The sequence below is a fragment of the Corvus moneduloides genome, chromosome 2 (genome assembly GCF_009650955.1).
Source record: "Corvus moneduloides isolate bCorMon1 chromosome 2, bCorMon1.pri, whole genome shotgun sequence".
Lineage (NCBI taxonomy): Eukaryota > Metazoa > Chordata > Aves > Passeriformes > Corvidae > Corvus > Corvus moneduloides.
Window position 1 is genome coordinate 4395052 of NC_045477.1, and position 21884 is coordinate 4416935.

The window sequence follows — 21884 nt, forward strand, 5'->3', positions numbered from 1 at the left end:
GATTAAATTCTCCAGGTCCTTCACCACAGATTATCATTCCCATACCTTTTAAGGCATGGACTTTAAGTTCTCAAAGTTTTGTTATTTCTCAAGATTTACTATAAGTCGGTACTTGACATTTACTCCCCATTCATGTTTAGATAATTATTGTGGGACACCAATTTCTGTTTACAATATGGAAAATGAATCCTCAGGAAATATGTAAAATGCTGTCCTGAATGCCATTGAAATGCATGTTTTTAGACTCTGACAAAGACTTTCAGGAAATGCAAAGTCTTGTTCTGAGCTCTCTTATGTGATGTGGCCTCTAACTCAGGCAAATCATTGGACAAAAGCAGAAAAAAAGGCAATTATAAGCATGATTCTCAAGAATTTAGACTGTGTCTTTAAAAATATCTTCTGACCTGTGTATATTTTATATGCTACATTGCTAGAAACAGAAATGCTTCCAGCAAATCATGCTTAGTTAATATTCTTGAGAATCCAGTCTAGACTTCAGGAATTTTATGTCATGTTAAATCAGAGCTTTTACTCATCTTGATGAGCAATATTCTGTGTATTCATTGCTGTACTGGATTTGGAGGCTTTAGGGAAATTTTTGTTAGTCCTTTCAGTATTTCTTCTAAATCCAGAATTTTCAGCATTGTTTCTGAATGGCCAGACAAGAAGGGTACTGCTAGACACCAAGGAGGATTTTTTGCTATTTCATGTCTCATTTTATAAACTTAATCACAGCCTAAACACTAAGACTTTTTTTGACTCTTAGGAATCTACTTTATATCTCAATGCTCAATTTACTTGTTTTCCTCCATTTCTTTTGCACGACTTCCAATTCTCAGATTAGGGGGTTGTTATTTGTTCTCAGCTCCATCATTTTGTTAGATGGAATTGCATCCTGCTCCCTTGCTCCATTCTTCGGCACAGTGTTTTTAGTCAGCCTCTGAACTGACAATGACTTGCAACTTTGTCCTACCAGAAAATGCTTCTTCCTCTCACTGCCCACACCACACTACCCACCACCAAACTCCACGGAGTTTGCTGACTAACTGCAGAATTAGGTAAAAGCATTAGAGCAAAACTAATCTTTTCAAAGTTTGCTGGATCTTGGAGGCAAAATCAGTGGTTTAAGTTTCCAAACTGTGAGCAAGGTGTATGTTTTATATCTAAAGACACAGCACCTAAGAGTAGCTAAATGTGGTTGGGTTTTGTGGGTTTTTCCCCTCAGTAACAATGAGCAAGCATTTCTACTTACTGTCTTCTACAATAATTTTGAAAACATAAGCAGAGGAATAGAAATAAGATGAGATAAAGTAAGGACTATGGCTGTTTTGGGAGATCCCAAGATGCTCTACAGACAGGCTTGGACACAAAGCCAAGTACATAAGGCCATTAGGCAGTGTGTGTTCATTTTGGAAAAGGATGTCATTACTGTAACACCTAAGCAGTCCACAAAGTTGCTATCTCAGCCTTGTGCATTCATCAACACTCCTCAGCCACAGAAATACTAATTTCAGTGTTTACAACTCAGGAACTGAGTGACAGAAAGACTCAGTTGCAGAATACCATATGAGAAGTTTGGTAACCCCTGGACTACCATTCCATCATGTACTACCTTGCTTTCTAACACCCTGGTATTATGCCAGGTTTTGATGAAAATAGCATGTTTTGAATTATGTTTGCATTATAGAGATTCCCAGTAGATACACAAAAAAGAAGCCTCTTGTATAAATGTCACATTCAAGTATGGCTGTCTTATGTTCTGAATGCATTAAGAACTACAGCCATTTCAAATCCTCTAAATACAACTAAAAATAGACATAAACCATAGAGAAAATAATTTATAGCTATGCTAGACAAGTGTTATTGATATGTGCTGATCATGAACTAGTCAAAACCAAAATTAACTTGTTCTTACCACTCATCAGTGAAGTCCAGTTTTATTGTGCTTGTAGTCGTTCCTTCTGTACTGTAGTGCAAACTTAAAACTGGTTCACCTGTTCCTGTTCTTGGCTTATCACTCTCTGTAAATACGGGGTTGATAAAGTTGGAACAGGCATTAGTAATATACATAAAGTTGCCATAATTTTGAAGATTAATTTAATTATCAAATGGGGTAGTAACATATATAATGTCTGTTTAAGATCTCTTACAGCCCAAGCAAAAAGTTAAAAAGTTCCAGAGTAAACACATCAAATTTGCAATGCTTGAAAGATGGTCTAAAATTATTTCTAATTATAAGAGCAAACAAAGGAGATGCTGTCCTTCAACATGCAAGTAAATAAAACTGCAGATAGATACGTGTACACACAATATAATCATTAATAAGCAGATCCATTTTATACCAAATGTATTAATAGGATTATAATTTTTTTGGAAGCAGTATTCAGTCTTTTTGCCTCAGTAAATACACATGAAAAAAAGATTATGAGATCCAGACATAATCAGCCTAGAAAAATCACCATCCTCTACTTTGTTGCCTACTTAGAACCCAGACAACTACCAGTACCCTTAGGCCTGCTGTAAATTGTCAGTCAGTTGTCACTAAAAATACTGTAAGTTCATGTTTCAAGAGTTTTATGCTTAAAACCCTGTTTTATATTATAATAACTGCAAGCAGAAGGGGAACACTTGCAAAATGAGCTCATTCACGACGTCCAAAAGCAGCAGAAGTGAATGGAACTGAAAACCACGGCACGATGGTCACTCATCTGCTGCAGAGATGGTTCTAAGGATGCTACCGGGCTCCTTCAGAACAGAACTGCTCAGTGACATCCATCCACCATCCACCCATCCATCCACCCGTCCATCCACCCATCCCCTTTGAGTAGAGTTCATGGTCGCCACCTATCCACAAATGGCAAATTTGCCAAGTTGGGCAATACTAAAACGTTCATGGAAAGCACCATCAGATTGAGCCTCGCTACAGAGGTGCCATTCTCTCAGAACTCAGACGGAAGGTTTATTTAGAATTAGGAACATTCAAATGGCCACTAAAAGCCTCTGCAGTCTTGCTTTTCATGAATACTGAGCCTTTTATCTCAGGATTATCCAGACAAAACCTTCTGTCCTTTCTTTAGTTTATAGAATACAGAAATTGGACTATAAATATCCTTGCAGTATTGGCAGCACACTGACGAGTGTAATAAAGGAAAAGCTCCAGATCATCTTTGTGGAAGTCAGTTAAAACCTAATGTTCCATTCAAACACAAACCTACAAATTTCCCCACTAAAAAGGCTGTTATCGTAACAGTAATGGCTACAATACTGCCACAGGATACTTAATTTTAAAGATACAATTAAATTATAGTAACTATGAGATAGCACATAAGAATTTAACCTAACAATCAATGCTCATATTTTTAAACTGCTGACAGGCAGAAGCCCACTCACAGGATCAGAGCAGTGATCAGCTGTGCCAAAGAACTTTAAATATGCACTTCTACGTGTTCTGAAGAGAAATTTAAAACCCCAAAACATACCACAAAACCCCTGAAAGAACAAATTAGAATATTTTTATGTGAAAGAGAATTAAGCAGTTACAACCATGATCCTAATAATGCACATGGTATGGGCCTCATTCTATGCAAAGAAAAGCTTATAACCACTTTAAAATAAAAGCTCCAGTTACACTCCTGTTAGAGTGGAGCAAGGATAAAACTGATTAAAGAAAGTTTATTTAAGGAACTGGAAACCTAAGAAAGAAATGTAAGGAAATATTTTATAGTGCTATATAGACAGTTTGAACAAAAGTAACATTCTTTCTTAACTGAACAGGTGGTTTCTCTATTTTTTGACAACCTATGATTTATAAAATCTCTTTTTATAAAAGTCTGTTCCAACTTTAAGCGTCCCTTCCTCAGCAAGTAGAAATACTGATCGATCCCACATACTGCACAAGCCACCAGGAACTGACACTGAAAGTCAAAAGTGACAGAGTTGGAGAATTCTTCAGCTTCCTTGTAACAGCTACAGACAAGACGGATCTTTGAGTTGGGAACCCACCTAAAGACAATTTCCTGCTGTGAATAATCCAAGACAACCCCCAAACAATGACTGTACTCACAGACTTCCTACTGCTGTGCAAGGTTGGCTTCAGCACAAAACCACTTAATGCTGCCAATCAAAGTAACCAAACATTGCTATCTACAATGAACCTAATTGAATACCAGGCTTGTATTTCATGTCTTAAAATCTCAGTATCTGAAAATCTAACCAAGATGCATGAGGACTGGCTACACTTACTCTGGAAGCAATGTTTATATTTGTTCACACCCAAAAAGTTGCAAGAATTGCTGTAGACTTAACTAAAGAGGGCACTGACTGAGAAGTTATTTTTACAAGTTTCTGGAAACAGCTATTAAACCATACTGGATAATAGGATTTTCTTAAATCTATGATAGCATGAACTACAATTTGGATGGGGTCAGTTTCTTCTCTAAAGTAGCTTTAGGGCATAACAGACACTAAGAAGAACAGGAAACTTCTTAAAAGACAGAGGAGAGAAGAATCTGATAAACTGCAGAGAATTAGTTGTGTAGTTCAATATTTGATATTGAGTTTACACTGCTAATGAAAGCTGAATAGAAGCCTCTGTGAAGAAAATGAATAAGCTTTGCCTCCTACATAACTGAACATTCTTTCAGAGAAGCCACATAAGCCCCACAAGTCTTGAACTCCGTTTTCAGGGAGAAATGTGATTGCCAAAGACTGCCCAGATCAGAATGAAGCTCTGTTCTCTTCCACTACTAAGTTCATCCCATCAGGGCAGATCTATTTCACATTGATAATGAAGGGAAGGAGAGGAAAATGGTCCCAGTTCTGTGACTTAGGTGATTCAGTTCATTAATCTGGTTGCCAAGTCTAGCAGGGTAAATGAGAAAGCTGTAGCTTGTCAACACCTTCCTAAACTCTATTCCAAACTCCTCAAAAATGCCTTGAAACTTTACTTAATTTTACAGCCAAACACGAGATATTTTGAAGATACTATCAACAATTTACAGTTATTTCATAAACAACCCTGTCCTAAAGCACACTCCCATGAACATTCTCCAGGTGCCCACAGGAAGAAGGCACTTTTAAACTACCACTCTTAAAACTGAAGGCAAAATGTCATTCATAACCTTGCATGAAAAACAAATCCACAAACTCAAACTGCACAACTGACAGCAATCTGACACCTCAGACCCACTTCTTATCTTAGCAAATGAACCTCTGCAAGACTGGGGCTCTCAACTGTAAAGGGGTAAGTGCATAAGGACAAGTTTACAGACTGCATTTTCTAGTTCAATTAACACTGTAAGGAACTTGAAGCCAGTTTTCCACATCTCAAATGCTGCCCTGTTCACTCATCTATTGGCAACCTTATGAGAAGAGCATCAATGACTTCTCCTGAATAAAACCCAAAATAATTCCTATCCAGCACTATATTCTGTGTGAAGACCTGAGAGAGATACTTCTGGAGAGAAAACTTGATCCAATGAGGAGAAAATAAGTGGTGTATTTCCGAAAACCAGGAATACTGTGAGAAGGCTTAACACATGAAATTTAATCAGGCCTCGGGTTCCCTTTTTATTCATTCCAACTCAGGCAGTACCTTAAAATCCTAACACTGCAATAGATCTAAAGGCCAACCCTCCACTATTACAGTCACAATCCAAAACTTTTTTTAAAAGTCAAGTATAGATAACTGTGATCCATTTGAGACCATTTTGTACACACAGAAATGACACTTGGGTTCTGCTGGACTGTCAGAATGATGGCATGATAAATGTATAGGATTGCAATAGGAATCAAAAGATCTTTAAACCCAAAACCAGTCTTAAAACACAAATGCCAACAAGAGAGACTGGTCCAACAGAAGACAGCAGATTCAGTACTAAATTAAGAGAAGACAGGAATAAGAAAGGAAAGGTAATTATGTGTGAAAAGAGCTGTTAGGACTTCCTTCATTAACTATTTCCACTATTTTGAGACTTCAAATGGAAGTGAAACTAATGCAGTTTAACTTCAGAAATCCAACTGGATCTCAGCAAATTATTCTTTCTGGTTATCATTTGAACAGAAGATTTCCTAATAAATTTGCTCATTTTTCAAATTCCTAGTTTTCCAAATTACAAGTAATACTGTCTGCCAACAAAGCAGAAAAACATTGCCTTAAAACAACTGGAGAACTGGTGTACCAAAAAACAAATATATTTTGGGGTTTTATTTTTGCATATTAAAAAATCTGAAGTGCTTCTAAGCACTTATAAGAGGGAATCTCTTAGTTGAAGTAACTTCTTAAAACAGAAAAAAACCATTTTTCCCAAATTTTTACAGTTATAAGAATCTCAGTAAACCTACAGACTTTCTACGTTAGTTCTAGGTTTTTCTACTCTGATCAAATGTTTTACTCTGACTTCAGACCAGAGAACATAACTTGGCCACTTGTTATAAGCAAGTTTTCCAGCTAAACCTGATTGGAATGACGTAGACTACTAAACCATGAATAATTACCAAATTTACACATCGAGGTTTAAGGCTATTTCATCACAAAATGTATTTCCACAAAAAGAATTTATTTAGTCAAGGTGCCCCTTGATTTTTTTTCCAACATTCTGGAATCCTAAAATAAACCGTAATCTCAACAGTTGCCAAACAGACTATTTTCCAGAAGTGGGATTTCAAAATGGCTTTCTAATTTAGAATTCTAATTTAGAATGTGAAAGAAAACAAAGCTCTTTTGTGGGATTTAAGCTATTAAATCTCTACAGAGGCTTTGATACGGAAGCATAATGCAGAGTGTATGGCAATCTATTTTTAGATTAGCATCTATCACTCCTTAATTATTCAGCCATAAATATTCCCTACAGATGACATTGATGCAGCTGGAATAGGGTCACCTATGGCCCACTTCAGTGCTCACAGTTTGGAGACTAATGCACAGTAGGCACAGAGAAAGCTCACAAGCATTCTGTCCACCTCCAGTCCATAGGGATCCTACAAGAAACACCAGTACCTGATCAGCAGGAAGGGTGAAGGACAAGGGTATGCAGAGGGAAGATGTACCTCAGTGCAAGAGGTGCTCTGGAGTTACTCAAACTGTGCAGGAATAACAAAGCTGCACATCACTCGTGCGTAAGAGAAATTAATGCGGCATTATGAGATTAAAGGTTATTTCAGTCTTGATGTTTGCCCTTTGATCCAAGAAGAACCATTCAGAAAAAACCCCAACCTGTTTAAATAATTGATTTTACTTTGCATTTTACAAAAATGTTCCAACTGTCTGTAGAATACATGAGACATTTATGGTACCTACACCGAACTGCAGTAATTGCATGAAGAATTGAGCTTAGGATGGCTTTCAAAAACAACAATTAACCTCACTCTGTTAATCATATTGATCATTAAATAATGAGTTCCCAGCAGATCTGCTTACAGAATTCTACTTTATGTGGATGAACAGCATTTTTAGACTGTTTCTCATCATGAAAAGCAACTTTAAAAGGAAGCATTGCAATCAGCTATGGCTGGGTATAGCGCATTTCCTGTCACACGCACCCTGTGGCTCATCAAGTGACATGGATCCAAGCTGTTTGTTAACCACTGAAGAAGGAGAATCTGAAACAAAAATGAGATTTCAACTTAAAACATAAGCAGCAGAGAACTGCACAGCAATGTCACGATCATATGTTAGTTTAAAATAAAAAAAGCAGCAACATAAGGAAGCTTTGGGTTTGTTTAATGAGCAGCCAGCCATATTGCATTTTCTAGGCATGACAGAAGCAAAGCCACTTGTTTCAAACCATTATTTATTCACTGAACAGCCTGAAGCTTGCTGACATGTTGATAATAAAAATGCCTGTCCATTACCAAATATTGTACTGTGTTCTTCACACTTCTGACACGTCAGGAAAAACACCGAAGAGTCATGACTCCTAAAGCCTTTGCTCCAGCTACCAAATGACACCAGTATTTCACACCATGTGCCAAATGTAAATTTCAGAATATTTATACTTCAGCGTAAAATACTCCATGGAGTGCCAGTACCTCCAATATTTAAATACTGTTTTAATAATAATGTTTTAAAACATCAAAGCACCAAAATACATCTCATTTGTATCACAGTTGGTAGTTCTGCATTCTCAGATGCTGCACCTCTGATGACTGAGAACAAGTCTTGGTGAGTTTATCACAGTACCACACCCGTCAGTCTTAAAAGAATCCCCATCAATCACATAAACAAACCAACAGAATAATCAATCCCCCCAGCAGATAAGTGCCTTTTTTCCCCCTCGACACTAGCAGTTAATAACTATCACCAGCACTCATTCATTGCACAGACACAACAGATGCAATATTCACTATTTTCTGTGAGCCTATTTCCCCTGTCACCTCTGAAGACCAGATCTCACTTCTGTATTTTCTGAAAATGAGCTGATGTACATAAATAAATGCAGTATTTCAAAGATATTAGCTAGAGTATCATATCTTGGTTCCACTTGTTAATCTTCTGTTATAAACAAATTCATCCTAAACGAAAAGGATTTAATACCCTGTATTACAAACTGAGTCACAGTCTGCCAACATCACAGCACGCTAAACGAATTTTAACATAAATGTAGATCCTGTACAAGGAAAGCAATGAAATAATACTCTCTCCTACAGGAAGCTCCCTTCCAGCTTTGGGCCAGAATCACCAGTGTGAATTATTTTGTAGTACAGCCATAAAACCTGCTAAATTGACCAAGCTGCTTTAAATATATATATTCTCAAGCAGTACTTCACTCGCAGCCATTGGTGCAAGAATGGCAGCGTGTTCCTTTGCTACACTGATATCCAGTGTAGGAGCAAAGGAGAGAGACCAGGGAAGTCTGAGGCAGTGTCTTCTGGAGGCTGCCTTGTTTTGGGAACTGGGCTTACACAGCTTATGTAACTGAGGAGCATTAAACTGGTTCTGTCCTCCTGGTTCAATCATGTCCATGCCTTGCACTAAGCACACCTAAGCCAGACCACAGAATTTATCATCTAGATTTATGGTATGTAGCTATAAAGCAGAAGATTTGTAGCATTAATATATTTCACTTTCCAAAAGTGAAATGTGCTTTATATATAATATCTAAGTTAGAAGAGAAGTATTTACTGTGCAGTATTTTCAATGGAGTAGTAAGCCACTTTTTAGAAGGTAAATCAGAGCAAAAACGTAGTGTACAGATGCTCCACGGCATGAGATGATCTCCTCGTGTTCCAGCTGACTCAGCACAGGAATCTGTGCCTCTTTCAAGGGCTCGCTTTGATCTCTGACTCACCAAGTCCATGGCTGGGATTAACTTGTATCAGAAGTGCTCAAGGCAGGGGAGGTCCTGGACTGTAGGCTGAGAAACCTAATGCATGACAGGGATCCCAGCCATGCTCTGCTCCTGCACTCCAATCTTTCCCAAAAGCTCATATGCCCTTGTTTAAAAGGTGTTTTGTGCTACCAAATATTTCACTTGGCTGGAAAAGTTCATCTTATCAACTCTGTAATTCAGACCTGTATGATCAGAAGACTGAACTAACATATTTTAATTAGAAACATAAGAAACTACATCTACTACCCTTACCAGCACTTCTAATTTTGTTAAGACCTCACACCATACAGCAGTAAGTAAAAAAGTAGGTATGTTTTACCATGTGCATCATTCAATCACAGTAAGTGAAAATGCAAAGGTTTTTAGATAGAAGTCCATGCCAATGCAGGCTTAAACCTCCCACATCTCACTATTACATCCAAGTCTCCATACAACTTTTTGAACGTATTTCACTTAAAAAAATTAATATTTTATCAACATAAAGGAAGTACCCTAGATACGTGAATTAGCGTGGTTAAGAGAAAAGTTGTTTGTAGCAATTTGAAACTCCCTTGTTTCCTTTTTCAAGTGCCCTGAAGCCACAGATCACCAGCACCCCCTGAAGTGGCTCTGCAGTCTGGAACTCCCCACCTCAGGCAGGGAAATCAGCACAAGCATGAAACCAGCCTAGAGAAGTTCAGGTAAATGCCTCTTTTTTTAATATATGGCTTTGTTTTGTAAAAAAGTCTGAAAAAATACTTTCATAATTTCTTATAAAGCTTTTGAAAAAAAAGTATTACCAAAACTGTGCCATATAGTTAAAAAAACAAACAAAAATCCAAACTCTTACCTGAGCCTTCACAGGCTGGGTCTACATCCCAATGCAGTTCACCACTGGTTGTAATGTCACCAGTACATTCTAAACTGGAGCACCACTTAAAGAGGGAACTGGAGATTCATAAATTTGGGCAACCTCAAACAGAAAATAGAAGATAATTTTAAGGTCAGTTACATGCTGAAGGATCTTCCTATAGTTTGGGCGATCAGCACCTGACTTCACCAAAATATTAGCATGCCACCTCAGTTTTGGTTGAAAAAAATTCCTCCTTACATCACTCCAACACCAGCTTCAGGGTGAGGTCTAACGCAGTGAGACTTGTTTTAAAAGTCTTAAACACAGTACCTGTAGAGGAATCTAAGAAATTAAATACTTGATTTAATAACTATGAATAATTGCTTTGCACAGTGAATAAACTCTCAGTTACATATTGTGGACTTCAAATAGACATTTCTACATCTGGGTGTTTGCAAAGAATCTAGTAATAAAAACTGCAGTCATTCCCTTGTTCTTCTCCAAAAGCTTTAACACAGAAATGAAAGTCCAGTTTGCTCTGCTTTAAAGACTGACTGTATAGATCAATGAAAAGTTAAAAAAAAAGTCAATTTGCAGCACAGTTTCTGCAATGTGCCAGCATGCACATGTATATATCTGCATTCCACAACAAATGCAGTCTAAATCAAATTTTATTCCTCAGGAAAAAAAAAAAAAAGGTTCATCTTAATTCATGTTTTTGTGGGTAAGATTAGATACAACAACCACTAAAGGAACCCTTGATCTAGAATCTGTTTTTTCTTTTTCACTTCCTGATCAGCTGATTCACATTTCTGTTACTTTTCAAACTGAATTCAATCTCCTTAAAAGTTCTCAGAATGAGAAGTGATGTACTAATGGTGATGCTTATGTGCCACAGCAGGCAATAACAACAGGTTAAAAAGGTTTACTTTCCTTGTTGTTTGCATGTAGCACATGAATGCAGTTGTTTAAATACTGCACAGGATCTAAATGTTAGGAAATGCCACAAAAATGCAAGTCAAAACTAGGCTTTGTGGGAGGAACCATACAATAAATAAAAATCCAAACTAAACTGAAAGATTTACCATAGTTCCCTAATTAAATAAAGTGGCTACCAAAAAAATATCTGAATCTATTCAATACCTAAGCAAAGGCTATTATGAAGACAAAATAGACTTGATAACATGCAGCACATACTGCTTCTAAAATTCAGCCAAGTTTATACAATACTTATGGGAGTGTCCACTAAAACAAAGTCTGTCATCTGAGACCTTTCGTTGCAGAGTCAAATAGTGAATCATTACTCATCTCGCTTTCACACTCAAAAATATAAACTTTTGACCACATTTTTCTAAATAGTGAAGGTTAACTACTACAGATTGATCTTACAAATCCTGTTGTGACTGGGAGACAGAATAACTACCACACAGTCTAATTTTCTATTAAACCTGTAAAAGCTTTCAGCTCTTGACATTTTATACTTGTAATTTCTTACATGGCTGGGATATTTTTTTCTCCTCCTACTCGAGCTTCTGTGGTTGCAAAGATAAGGATTAATAATGAAGGCCTTAGTCTCACACTGAATTCCCTACAAAATCGCAAGTGCAAATTATACAAGTTTTACCAGAGCAGGGATTGAGAATTTGCAGACACATTTTGGGGTGTAATTTTTTGTTTGAAAATTTACAACTAGTATGTGCCTGAAAAGTGAACACCTGCCTCATGATAGAGCATCAAAGACAACCTTTCAGGAAAAATAAAAATTAAATAGAGATTGTCTCTGTATAAGAATTTATTACATTTAAAAGACCCCCAACAACCCAAAACTGATCACTTATTTTTCTCCTACCATAGTTCTGAAAAGTCAACTAAGCACAAGGGTTAGAAAACAACTGTGTCTATGGAGAAGCAAGAGACCAAAAATGTGCAGCTCTGGTTTTCCAAAGGAATAGATTGTGAATAACCAACTTCCAAAAATAAATCTTGAGAGGTCAGAAAAGGAAAACAAAACAAAGAACTTTAGTAAAAAGAAATGAGCAAGTACTCAGGTCCACTCCATGTCCAGAGTGCAGAAATCTTATGAAGTAAATAAACAATGGAAAGGTGATCCCCAATCAAAAGAAATGAGCTTCATTTGTTCCCTCCCATATCAGGGGAAGGACGAATGCAATGAAAGAAGTTGATGAAGCACAACAGGAATATCTTGTATTTACATATACAAATAGAAAGGAAAAGACAATGTAATCTTTTATCAAATGTCTTGAGAACTAATTGACCAAACACATTCAATATTTTAAAATTTAAATTTCTCTTTTTATATCTTCCACTCTCTGTACTGCTGAAGGCAACATTTCCACCCATCAGACCAAACCTCAAGAAGATACATCCTAACAAGCTGGAGGTCAGATAAAAAAATGGTTCCCCCTTCTCCTCCCCAGAAATAAATGTTTCCACAGCACTGAGTAAATCTGTCTTTCAAAACAATTATATAAGAAGTAAAATGGTTAAATTTGCAAATTCATTGTCATTACATGCAAAACGAGATAAATATTTGAATATTAGTTTCCTCCAAGGCTGTGTATGTGTTCTGTGGTTCCTGGTGATCCCAAACAAAATGATTGGATGTTTCCAATAGTTCCCTTAAAGTTCTAAGCATGTGGGAACTCAAAACCAAGAGGCAGTGTTGGGGGGATCCAAAGTATGTCCAACCCACCTCTGACTCCCAGTCAAAGGGAGCTTAAACTCAGCTTAAACTCTCACATTTGTGGCAGTATGGACCCTACACTGCACTGTAGGGACCCCACAAACAACAGGGAGTAAAAAAATTACACTGCCTTCTTGAAGGAGCACTAGGGAAGAGATGGGAGAGATGTATCAAGCGAAACCCAGACCAACACACACTTCAGAGGCAGTAAAACCCCCACAGATAAACCTCCAGACACGGCTGTAAACAAACTTTATTCTTTCCCAATCTCAATTCAATGAGAAGCAAGTTAGTAAAAAAATTAAAAATTAAGCCCTTCTGAAAAGGAAATTGAAGATCACGATCTATTGACTGCGTTAGTTACCATTTTTCCTCTATCAATACTTATCTTTGAGTTAATAAATTCTGATGTTCAGTTTGCTGAAAAAAAACCCAAAACCAAAATTGGTAGATTTTTGGGGTGGTTTTTTTTGTCCTGGCAGGAAGCTGCGGGCCCCTATAAAGCTATTGCTACCACTGCCGTTCCTGTTCTCCTCCTACCGGTAACAGGCACCCACAGTTGCCATCCCTAGAATAAAAACACATCCCTCCCAGGATGTACTGGTTTCCAAAACACTCTAAAAACTCACTGCAGTATTTTCTAGCATAGGAAGTTATTCAAAGTTCAGTAACTGCACATTGTGACAAGAGCATCAGCCACTGTTACATCAGATTGTTCTGTAGGGCTCCAGATTAAGGAATAGACTGCACCATGGCAAGACAGCTGTGAATGCGTGACACAATCTCTAAAAGCAATTTAGCCACATCTCAACTGTCACAGGATTTATCCACAGAAGAGACACTGCAACACAAAATACACTGAATTCTCACACAGCATGCAGCTCACTCATTTTCACATGATGCCACGACAAAATTTGTTTCAAGTTTATGCTTTAGGGTTTGTCTCTTTATTCATATGCGTGCTTCTGCCCTAACTTTCTCAAATATGTTATTGCAAACATATTTGAGGCTTTCTTGTAATCATTTTTAATTTCAGTAAGATAAGAGAGAAAGAGGATGGTGAAATGAAAAGTTGCTCTGTTCAAAAAAAGTAGAGCATATCTGCGGACTTTGGCTAGGTACAAGTATTTTCACTACACTTATTGTAAAACCATAGCACTGAAGAGTGCCAAAACGCTGTTTCATTGAACTGTTACTCTGATTTAGAACATATGCTAACCCAAAGCCAAGTCATAAATGTTGCTGTTGGATACAAGTAGCACCAAAATGCAATTTCAAGTGTGTAATTCTCGTTCTACACAAGACACAGCGATTTCTTGCTCAGCTGCTCTAATGAACATAGCACATACCTGGTACCATGCACCTAGAAAACCATTTCCACATAGTATCATTCAATCCAAATATGTTAGATCAATGAACCTGCCAAAACAACTGTTTCCCTACCCATGTGATGATAAACACCACCACATGCAAGGCAAGACAAGCAGCGAATGCAGGAAATGCCTTGTTCTGGAGGAGAAGCATCTCAGCAAACAACAGCAGCACAAACTACAGCTACATCATCTGCTGGAGAAACCTTGGCAAGTGACAACCTGCTGCCTGAGGGTCCTGTGAGGAGCCCTTAGGGGAGGTCTGCTCAGAAGAGGAGGGCTGTGGTGCAGAACCCTCAGCCAGCTCTCGCTGTCTCTGCTGTTCTGCCTTCTTAAGCCTCAGTCGCTGCAGGCCCCTACGGATTATTGCTAACTCAGGTCCCATTAACTCTGATAAACAGGGAGGGGAGACAGAGAAAGGGTGTAAAGAGAGAAGCATTGATCAATAATATACAGAACAGAGAAGGGTGGGGGAACTGACCAAAGAGACAAGCAACAGATACTAAGTGTCATTACAGTGAAAAATAAAATTTACTAACATCCACAAATCATAAAATAGAAATATTGAAATTGGTTTTCTCTTCCTAAAGGGATGAATTACAGGACTTAAATGTCCAGGATTCGTGCCATACATTACAACCCCCTCCCCATCTCCAGCAATGAAACCATTTAACAAAGAATTATTTAAGGAAAATAAATACAGCCTGAGTAAGTCAGAACAAAGCAGACTACAGATGTATTCATTTCTGTGTTCCTAACACACAGAACAAATGAGAATATTTGTGGTGTAAAACTATGCAACTGGGGTCTACGGGTAAGTTCTCAAAATGAATGTAATAGCTTCCTGATGTTTCCAAAAAAAGGTAAATTTTGATCAAAACAAACCAGTGCAAAAAGTAAACTGAACTGTGGAAGGAGGTGGCAGAACAACAGCTAAACCAAAAACTACACTTCACTATGAGCTAATTTTTAATTTCAGACATCCCCAGTGGTTGAGGATTCACAGTCTGAAATCACTGTTAAGTGGTCTGACAGACAAAGTAATTTATAGGATTGTAAGCAATTCTTAGGATCATCCTCTTAATAGATTATTCTTTTAGTTCCACCTTTAGAGGCTTCACTGTTTTCATCGTTTTTATTCTTTATATAAAAAATCCTTTCTATAAAAATAGTCTTTTATTTATTACAACTGGCTTTATTCATTTGTCAGTTACCCCATTTTTTTGGCACGTCAAGTTCATTGCCTGATTACCAGTACTTTTGCAAACTGCTATAAAACCAGGTGTCCAAGCAATTTTTTATTCTTTCCATGCCCTTTGCAGATTTCCTCCACTCACACAAGTGCTGTGTGGCAAGTGCTTCTCCTTAAATAACACAGATTGCATCTTTAATAACAGTGTCTGAATCACACTGAAATGTTAAAATACTAGAGAGCATTACATTGGCATGGAGCCTTTCATCCAGGTAAAAGCTCAACAAATATTCTGTAACCCTTATCCAAGCAGTGAAACAAACAAATTTTTAATTTTCTTTTATGAAAAGAAACAAACCCAAAACCAGAATCCAGTAATTGGAAAGTTAGTGACAAGCACCAGTTAATACTGAATGGTCATGAGGTTTAATGTACTTAGTCTCATATCAGTTTTGAGAAAAACATCCTCTCCGTTTATGGTTGATAAGGTGTAACAAAAATAAAAAGATATAGTTCCTAAAAGGAATATGGCATCAAAGAGATTTGCTATGAATAGTTTTCATGTCCCAAAAACATTTATGGAAATAAAAACTCCAAACAGCCTAGAGAATACTTTAAAGGGAATTTCAGTGATGCCTAAAATTGCAGTTTTCAGTACTTGCTGCTGATTCAGTTCCACACAGTTCAGAGACAGCCGCATTTTAAGATGTAACAAGAACTACAATACCAAACATGAAAGATAGCTGCTATCTTGGATATGTTCAGTGACAACACTTAATATATTTCAGAATATCTAAGCAAATGTTTATTTTGCTAGCAAATGGAGTGAGGAAATAGAAACAAATTTAAAAACCCAGTTATTGTTACATTCCCATTCAAAATTTTAAAGCAGTTACTTTATATCAGAACACATACTAGGGTTAAGCTTTGTACTAATTAGCCAGTTGCCCCTTGCATCCCCTCCCAATGGTACCAATGTGTATCTGGAATTTTATTTAAGAGAAAAATTGTATTATATTTTACTGTTTGTTGTACCTGATGTTTATGGTGGTTTAAAACATCAGCATCTTAGAACTAACATACAAAATTTAAAGGTTTCCACTGAATGGCCCAAGCAGGGCAAGAAAATAAATTAGTTGTATTTTTCCTTTGTGACAAGCATGACAATCTCCAGCAATTGTTCTCATTATATACATATATAAAAAAACTATTCAAATGTACTGGCAGTAACAGGCTACTGAGATTTTGCACTGATTTTGTTGTTTAATTGTAACTTAAATGTTCAAACTTCTAGAATACACATTCTGCTAAAGAGACCTATCCCGACAAGCTCCAGCACTAAACCATTTCTGTACTGACTCTATTTCGCACAGATACGTCACCTCTTAATATTTTAAAAAGTAGTTCAGATGGAGAAGCTCAAATGCCCACCATGTGACATTTTCTGGAACACCAAACCAACAATATTTGAACTGTAACATTTACACAAAGGTATTGCTATTTCAAACACAGGGTTACCACAAGTGCCTGTGCTGAGCGCAGAAATCTGTAGAAATGATTTATGGAAAGCTGTTTACAAGCCTGAGTTAGGAATTCACACTCTGATTCTAAAGAAGTCATTTCCTGAAAACACATTCTTCATTTGCTGACTCTTTGCTACAATATTCGAACTTGTATCTGCCATGACTTTATGCAAAATGGTGGCTGAAAACCTCTTTTTTCCTTTTTCCACCTTCCAAAATGCCTCCTCAGTCATCCACCTCTTACAACACCTCTGTCTGGGCTTCCTACTCAGCGCCACTGTATTTAAACTATTCCTATTAGCACTTTCCTGCTCTTGTCACCCCAAAAAAGCAGCAGGTTTTACTCACCTTAAAATGCAGGTGAACAAGCTCAGGAAATCCAGTCCTTGACGCAGTGTTTGCAGACAGATTTATAGACTACAGACTGTGAGTAAATAAAATCTCACAACTGAGCACAGCCATGGGTTACCAGGCCACATAAACACCGCAAAAGTGACATTCCCAGCCCAGCCTGCTCATTCACAGACCCAGTGCTACCCCTCTGCCATGACCTGCTCTCTCTGCCCAGGAGCTTCCCCTCTCCCTGAACCTACCCATGTCACCCAAAACTTGTTTTACTGTTACTCCAGGGTCTCATTTGCACTGCTTCTGAAACAGGATTATTAGGTGTGCAAACACCTTGTACTAATAAATTTATGCCTGCAGGAGTCCTGTAGACAATTTTAAGCTGCAAATCTGACACCCTGCTTAGGTTTAGTCAAAGAATCTGTCAAATATTATAGAGCAAATTAGAAAGTATCTCCTGTCTGTCAACCAACCATCACTACCCCTTTCAAAACTAAATATATTCTCAAGTCCAAAGTAAAACTGGGAAAAAAGAAATGCTCTTAGAGAAGCGCTGGATTAAGAAATAACAACTTCAGCTTCATGCTAGCAGAATAAATATTTGCTTAGAAATTCAAGCAGATTCAGAGAAAAGATTTTTCTGGTCAGCACAGATTCCTTAAAACGTAGGCTAGAAAATGCACCACAATTCTGGAAATGCTCGCTGGTGCATTATCTTTATGAAACCCACCATGTTTCAATGACATAGCTCAAAGCAATTATTTTCAATACTCTCCTGGCCACTCTAAGTTCCAGAGTAAACCATATACTTTTAAAAAGAAATAAATAGATCAAAGGGAACCTTTGGTAATGGTACATGTGTTCTTTGATGGCTATCCCTCTGGATCAAAGTTAGTGGCAGCTAAATCAGGTTGCACTGAATTAGAGTAGACCCTTTAATCATCTTCTTGTGTGTGTATTGTGAAAAAACTTGAGATTGCAGCAAGCTGACACCAATACTAATAAAAAACATAGGTGACTAAAAGCCTCTGATACTAAATAAACTTAGCATTTTCTAAATTTCCTGTGCATATTGCCATTTTTCTGCTCACTGATTATTATCTCTAAATAAGTATCAAACTAATTGAAAGGTTTAAAAAGCAAAAATTATATGTTTCATGAATTTCAACTTATGTCTTCATCTTCCCTGTCTTTCAGATACCAGGTGCCTCATAATTTCCCACCCATCCCAGAGATTCTGGCTGCAGCAGCCACAGCACACTCTCTCCTGGGAATCCCCATCCCTCCTGTACTCCAGAATATCAAATTTAAGGCCTGAAGATGCTATCACTCACCTTTCCAAAGAGAGAGCTTGATTTTTTTACAACAGAATCTATATAAGACAAAAGGTCTAAACCTGATGTCTTTCAGGTCACATCGGTCTTTCCACTATAACTGTGAGGCCTAGAAACTCACTTTAAAAAAAATAAACTCTTGTGCAAATATTCCACTCTAAAGGCTGTGGCATTGAGATGGAAAAGGTCAAGTCAAAGCATAAGGTGCTCTGTAACTACCCAAATTAGTTTCTGACATTCTGACAGCAGAATATACTTCCTTCTTTTCCCCCAAGAAGGATGTGAGTCTGTATTAAATACAGATGAGTTTCTTCAAGATATACAGATTTAAGTATCAATATGTGGGATAATTTATTAACCAATAATGGAATGCCATGCCAGGTGAGCCTTGTCTATCCAAATACTTTTGAGAAGCTAAAACCCAACACTGCTGACTGAAATGCTGAGGATGGAGGTTCCTCCTGAAGGAGACATCCCCTACCTCCCCTGATTGCAACAGGCACATGTTCTGCTGTTCATTGCCCTGATGCTGCTACAGCCAAATCTCAGTGGAAGAAGGCAAGATGTTACTACACTCCATGAAGACAACATAAGTTTAGAAAAAAATAAGCAAAAAATGTTTATTTCTACTTCAAAAGACAATACTGGTGATCCCCTTGGAAATTTCTTTTTCAGACAAAGGTATAGAGTTGATGGTTTCACTCTTTCTTTAAATCACACCTGCAACCACTTGGTAACTATAAAACTTAAGTCTCATTAAGGATGTGCAGGGAAGAAAGCAGATGGAGATCAATTACCCAAAATATCCTAAAAGAGAATTGTTTCTTATTGAAATTGTTTCTTATTTTTCATAAACAATGACAAGATGGATTTCTTCTCACCAGAGTGATGCAGCACAGGCTGAGTTGAGGCCCCTAAAGAAGGCCTTTGTTCGTTATCAGGAGAGGACAGTAATGAAGTTGAAGGGGGACTTTCTGTTGAAGATGATGTTGAAGGAGCTTGAGCTGACATGGTAGAAGAGGAAGATGATGGAAGCTGTTCAGAACCATCTACTTCCATCGCAGTTTCTGATTCTCTACTAGATGCCATGTTACTAGTAGCAGGAGCATCTGTCCGATTAGTCCCACCTTTGATTAAAAATAAAACAAAAAAGCGAGAAAAAGAGCTCAAAAATAAACTTACTCTGCCTCTAAAGATCCCTTTCCACTACCATTCCTATGGCAAACACATGTGCTCAGTTCTCCAGTGCACTAAAATTTTGTCTATACCTAGGAAAGGCTGATATTCAAAGCCTGCACATCCACTATAAACACACAATTTCTGTTTCAATCTGTATTGTTGAAAAGAAGGGAGTCACCTCTGGACCGTGATCTTCCTCGTCCTCGATTGCTCTGTGCAACTTCACTGGCTTCTTCAAACCACCTTGACAGCATGTCTGACATCCTCTGCATCAGAGAGACATTGGGACTCTGCTCCCCTGTAGAATAAGTAATGCTGAAGTTTTATCTACAAGTTTACCAGAGTACCTTTCACCCCTCATTTCTTCCAGGAATGGAGACCACCCCTCACCCCCTTCTCCCACAGGAAACAGCTCCCTTCCACCTGATCCCAATGCTCCTGTCTATCCTCAATTCCACACTACAGGTCTCTGACCCTCTGCTGGCATCCCTCATTCCCCTCCCATATCTCAAGCAGAGGAGCTCTGACCTTAAAACACAAAAAATGGAATTGCAACAGCCAAAGAAAACAGCCAAAAGGTGGTTAATGATGCCATAGGAAATATTATCAATAGGTTCAAAAAAAGGATTACAGAAGGTCACAGGCAATAGAACCACATGCAGATTGTAAAGCAACAGATGGGATAATAACCTCCAGTGTTTCTAATCCAGTAATTCCAAATACTGGAGGAGCAACAAAGAGAGACTAAGGTAAGAGGACAGGCTCATGTTCTCTCCCTAAACAGCATCTCCTACTGCCTGTGTCAAGTACAGAATCCTAGACAGTTCTATTCTAGTTTGGGGAAGCAGGAAAATGAGAACACCAGCACAGAAAATCTGGAAAGGGAAACTGTAGGCAGAAAAGTGAGGAAGATTTAAGGGAACTAGAATCAAATACTTGGAACCCCACAGCTTGTCAGATTTAAACAGAAACACATTATTAGATGAAAATTAAGATGAGTGACAAAAAATGCTCTGCTCTGCTTTGGTATCCCATTTTTTGATACCTAAGCATAGCTTTGGAAATGCTTTATTTACTAAAATCTCAAGCAACTGAGTAATATATTATAAACATGAAAATATAAGCATAAAAATTAGTCAACTTATGTGACTAAATGACATTATAAAAATGAAAAGTATAATATTAGAATCCTATTGCTCTGAATTCCAGTCCCCTAATGTAACTATTAAAGAGCATTTCATTTGTAATTGTGATTGCATGTGAGGTGTGACTACAAAAAAAAAGAAATAAGTGCTTGTGTTAGTCCCTAAGCAATGACAACGAAAAAAGCTCTCCTTTACTTACATCAGCCTAACTGAAGCAATATAATTGTTCTGGTAAGAATACTTTCAATTTTAAAAGTCATTGTACAATAGCAGTTCTGTGTTAAACTCTAAGAAAACCATCTTAAGGCTTGGCTGATTGTTAAAACAAGAACAATCTGAAGGAAAAATTTTGAGAATACTTCAGAAAAACTGGAAAATAAAACCCAAATCAAACCAATACAGAAAAACCCAACAAAATGCAGCAGCAAGGACAACAACCCCCCTCCAAGTGCAAATGCTTTTACCATCTCTCTCTCTCTCACTCTCAGGCCTTGCTCTTGGCCCAGTATCTGACCAATCCCCTCTGAGCCGCAGACGTTTAACGGGAGGCTGACGTAACTGGGGGAGAGAAAGAGAAAAAAGCATCACACAGCTATTTATGTTCTACAGTAGAGGATTCTAAGTCTAAATATAAATCTCAATTTTCTTAAGTCACCCAAATTCATATCTGTCACCAAAAAACAGAATGTCAGCCTTATGTTCAGATCAACCATGAATAAGCACAACACTTATCAACAAAATGCACGAGTTTAAGCTTCAACAGCCTAAACTAAATGACTCCCAGAACTAATGCAGCTTTGATTTTAAACTAACTTCATTATGTTAATTGACTCTTTCTGGAGTGACCAATAATTATTAAGGTTTTCTTGACTTCATCCTGAATTCTGAAGAAATATTCACCTATTCACATTAAAAACTATATGGGAGCTTC

The 21884-nt window shown here is 37.6% G+C and overlaps 1 protein-coding gene across 7 annotated transcripts in view; it reads right to left on the minus strand.

The window, feature by feature from the left end:
- Window positions 1-21884, minus strand: part of DCAF6 (DDB1 and CUL4 associated factor 6) — a 77688-nt gene that overhangs the window by 22347 nt on the left and 33457 nt on the right. For 3 of the 7 annotated variants that reach the window (XM_032095966.1, XM_032096004.1, XM_032095961.1), the window contains 6 exons: window positions 21418-21511; window positions 19987-20106; window positions 19511-19756; window positions 14458-14625; window positions 7540-7599; window positions 1916-2021 (listed from right to left, as the gene is read on the minus strand). In XM_032095966.1, the coding sequence (XP_031951857.1) occupies window positions 1916-2021; window positions 7540-7599; window positions 14458-14625; window positions 19511-19756; window positions 19987-20106; window positions 21418-21511 (794 nt within the window). The remainder of the gene's footprint in view (window positions 1-1915; window positions 2022-7539; window positions 7600-14457; window positions 14626-19510; window positions 19757-19986; window positions 20107-21417; window positions 21512-21884) is intronic. The other 4 variants (XM_032096015.1, XM_032095994.1, XM_032095975.1 and 1 more) reach the window with 2 other exon arrangements.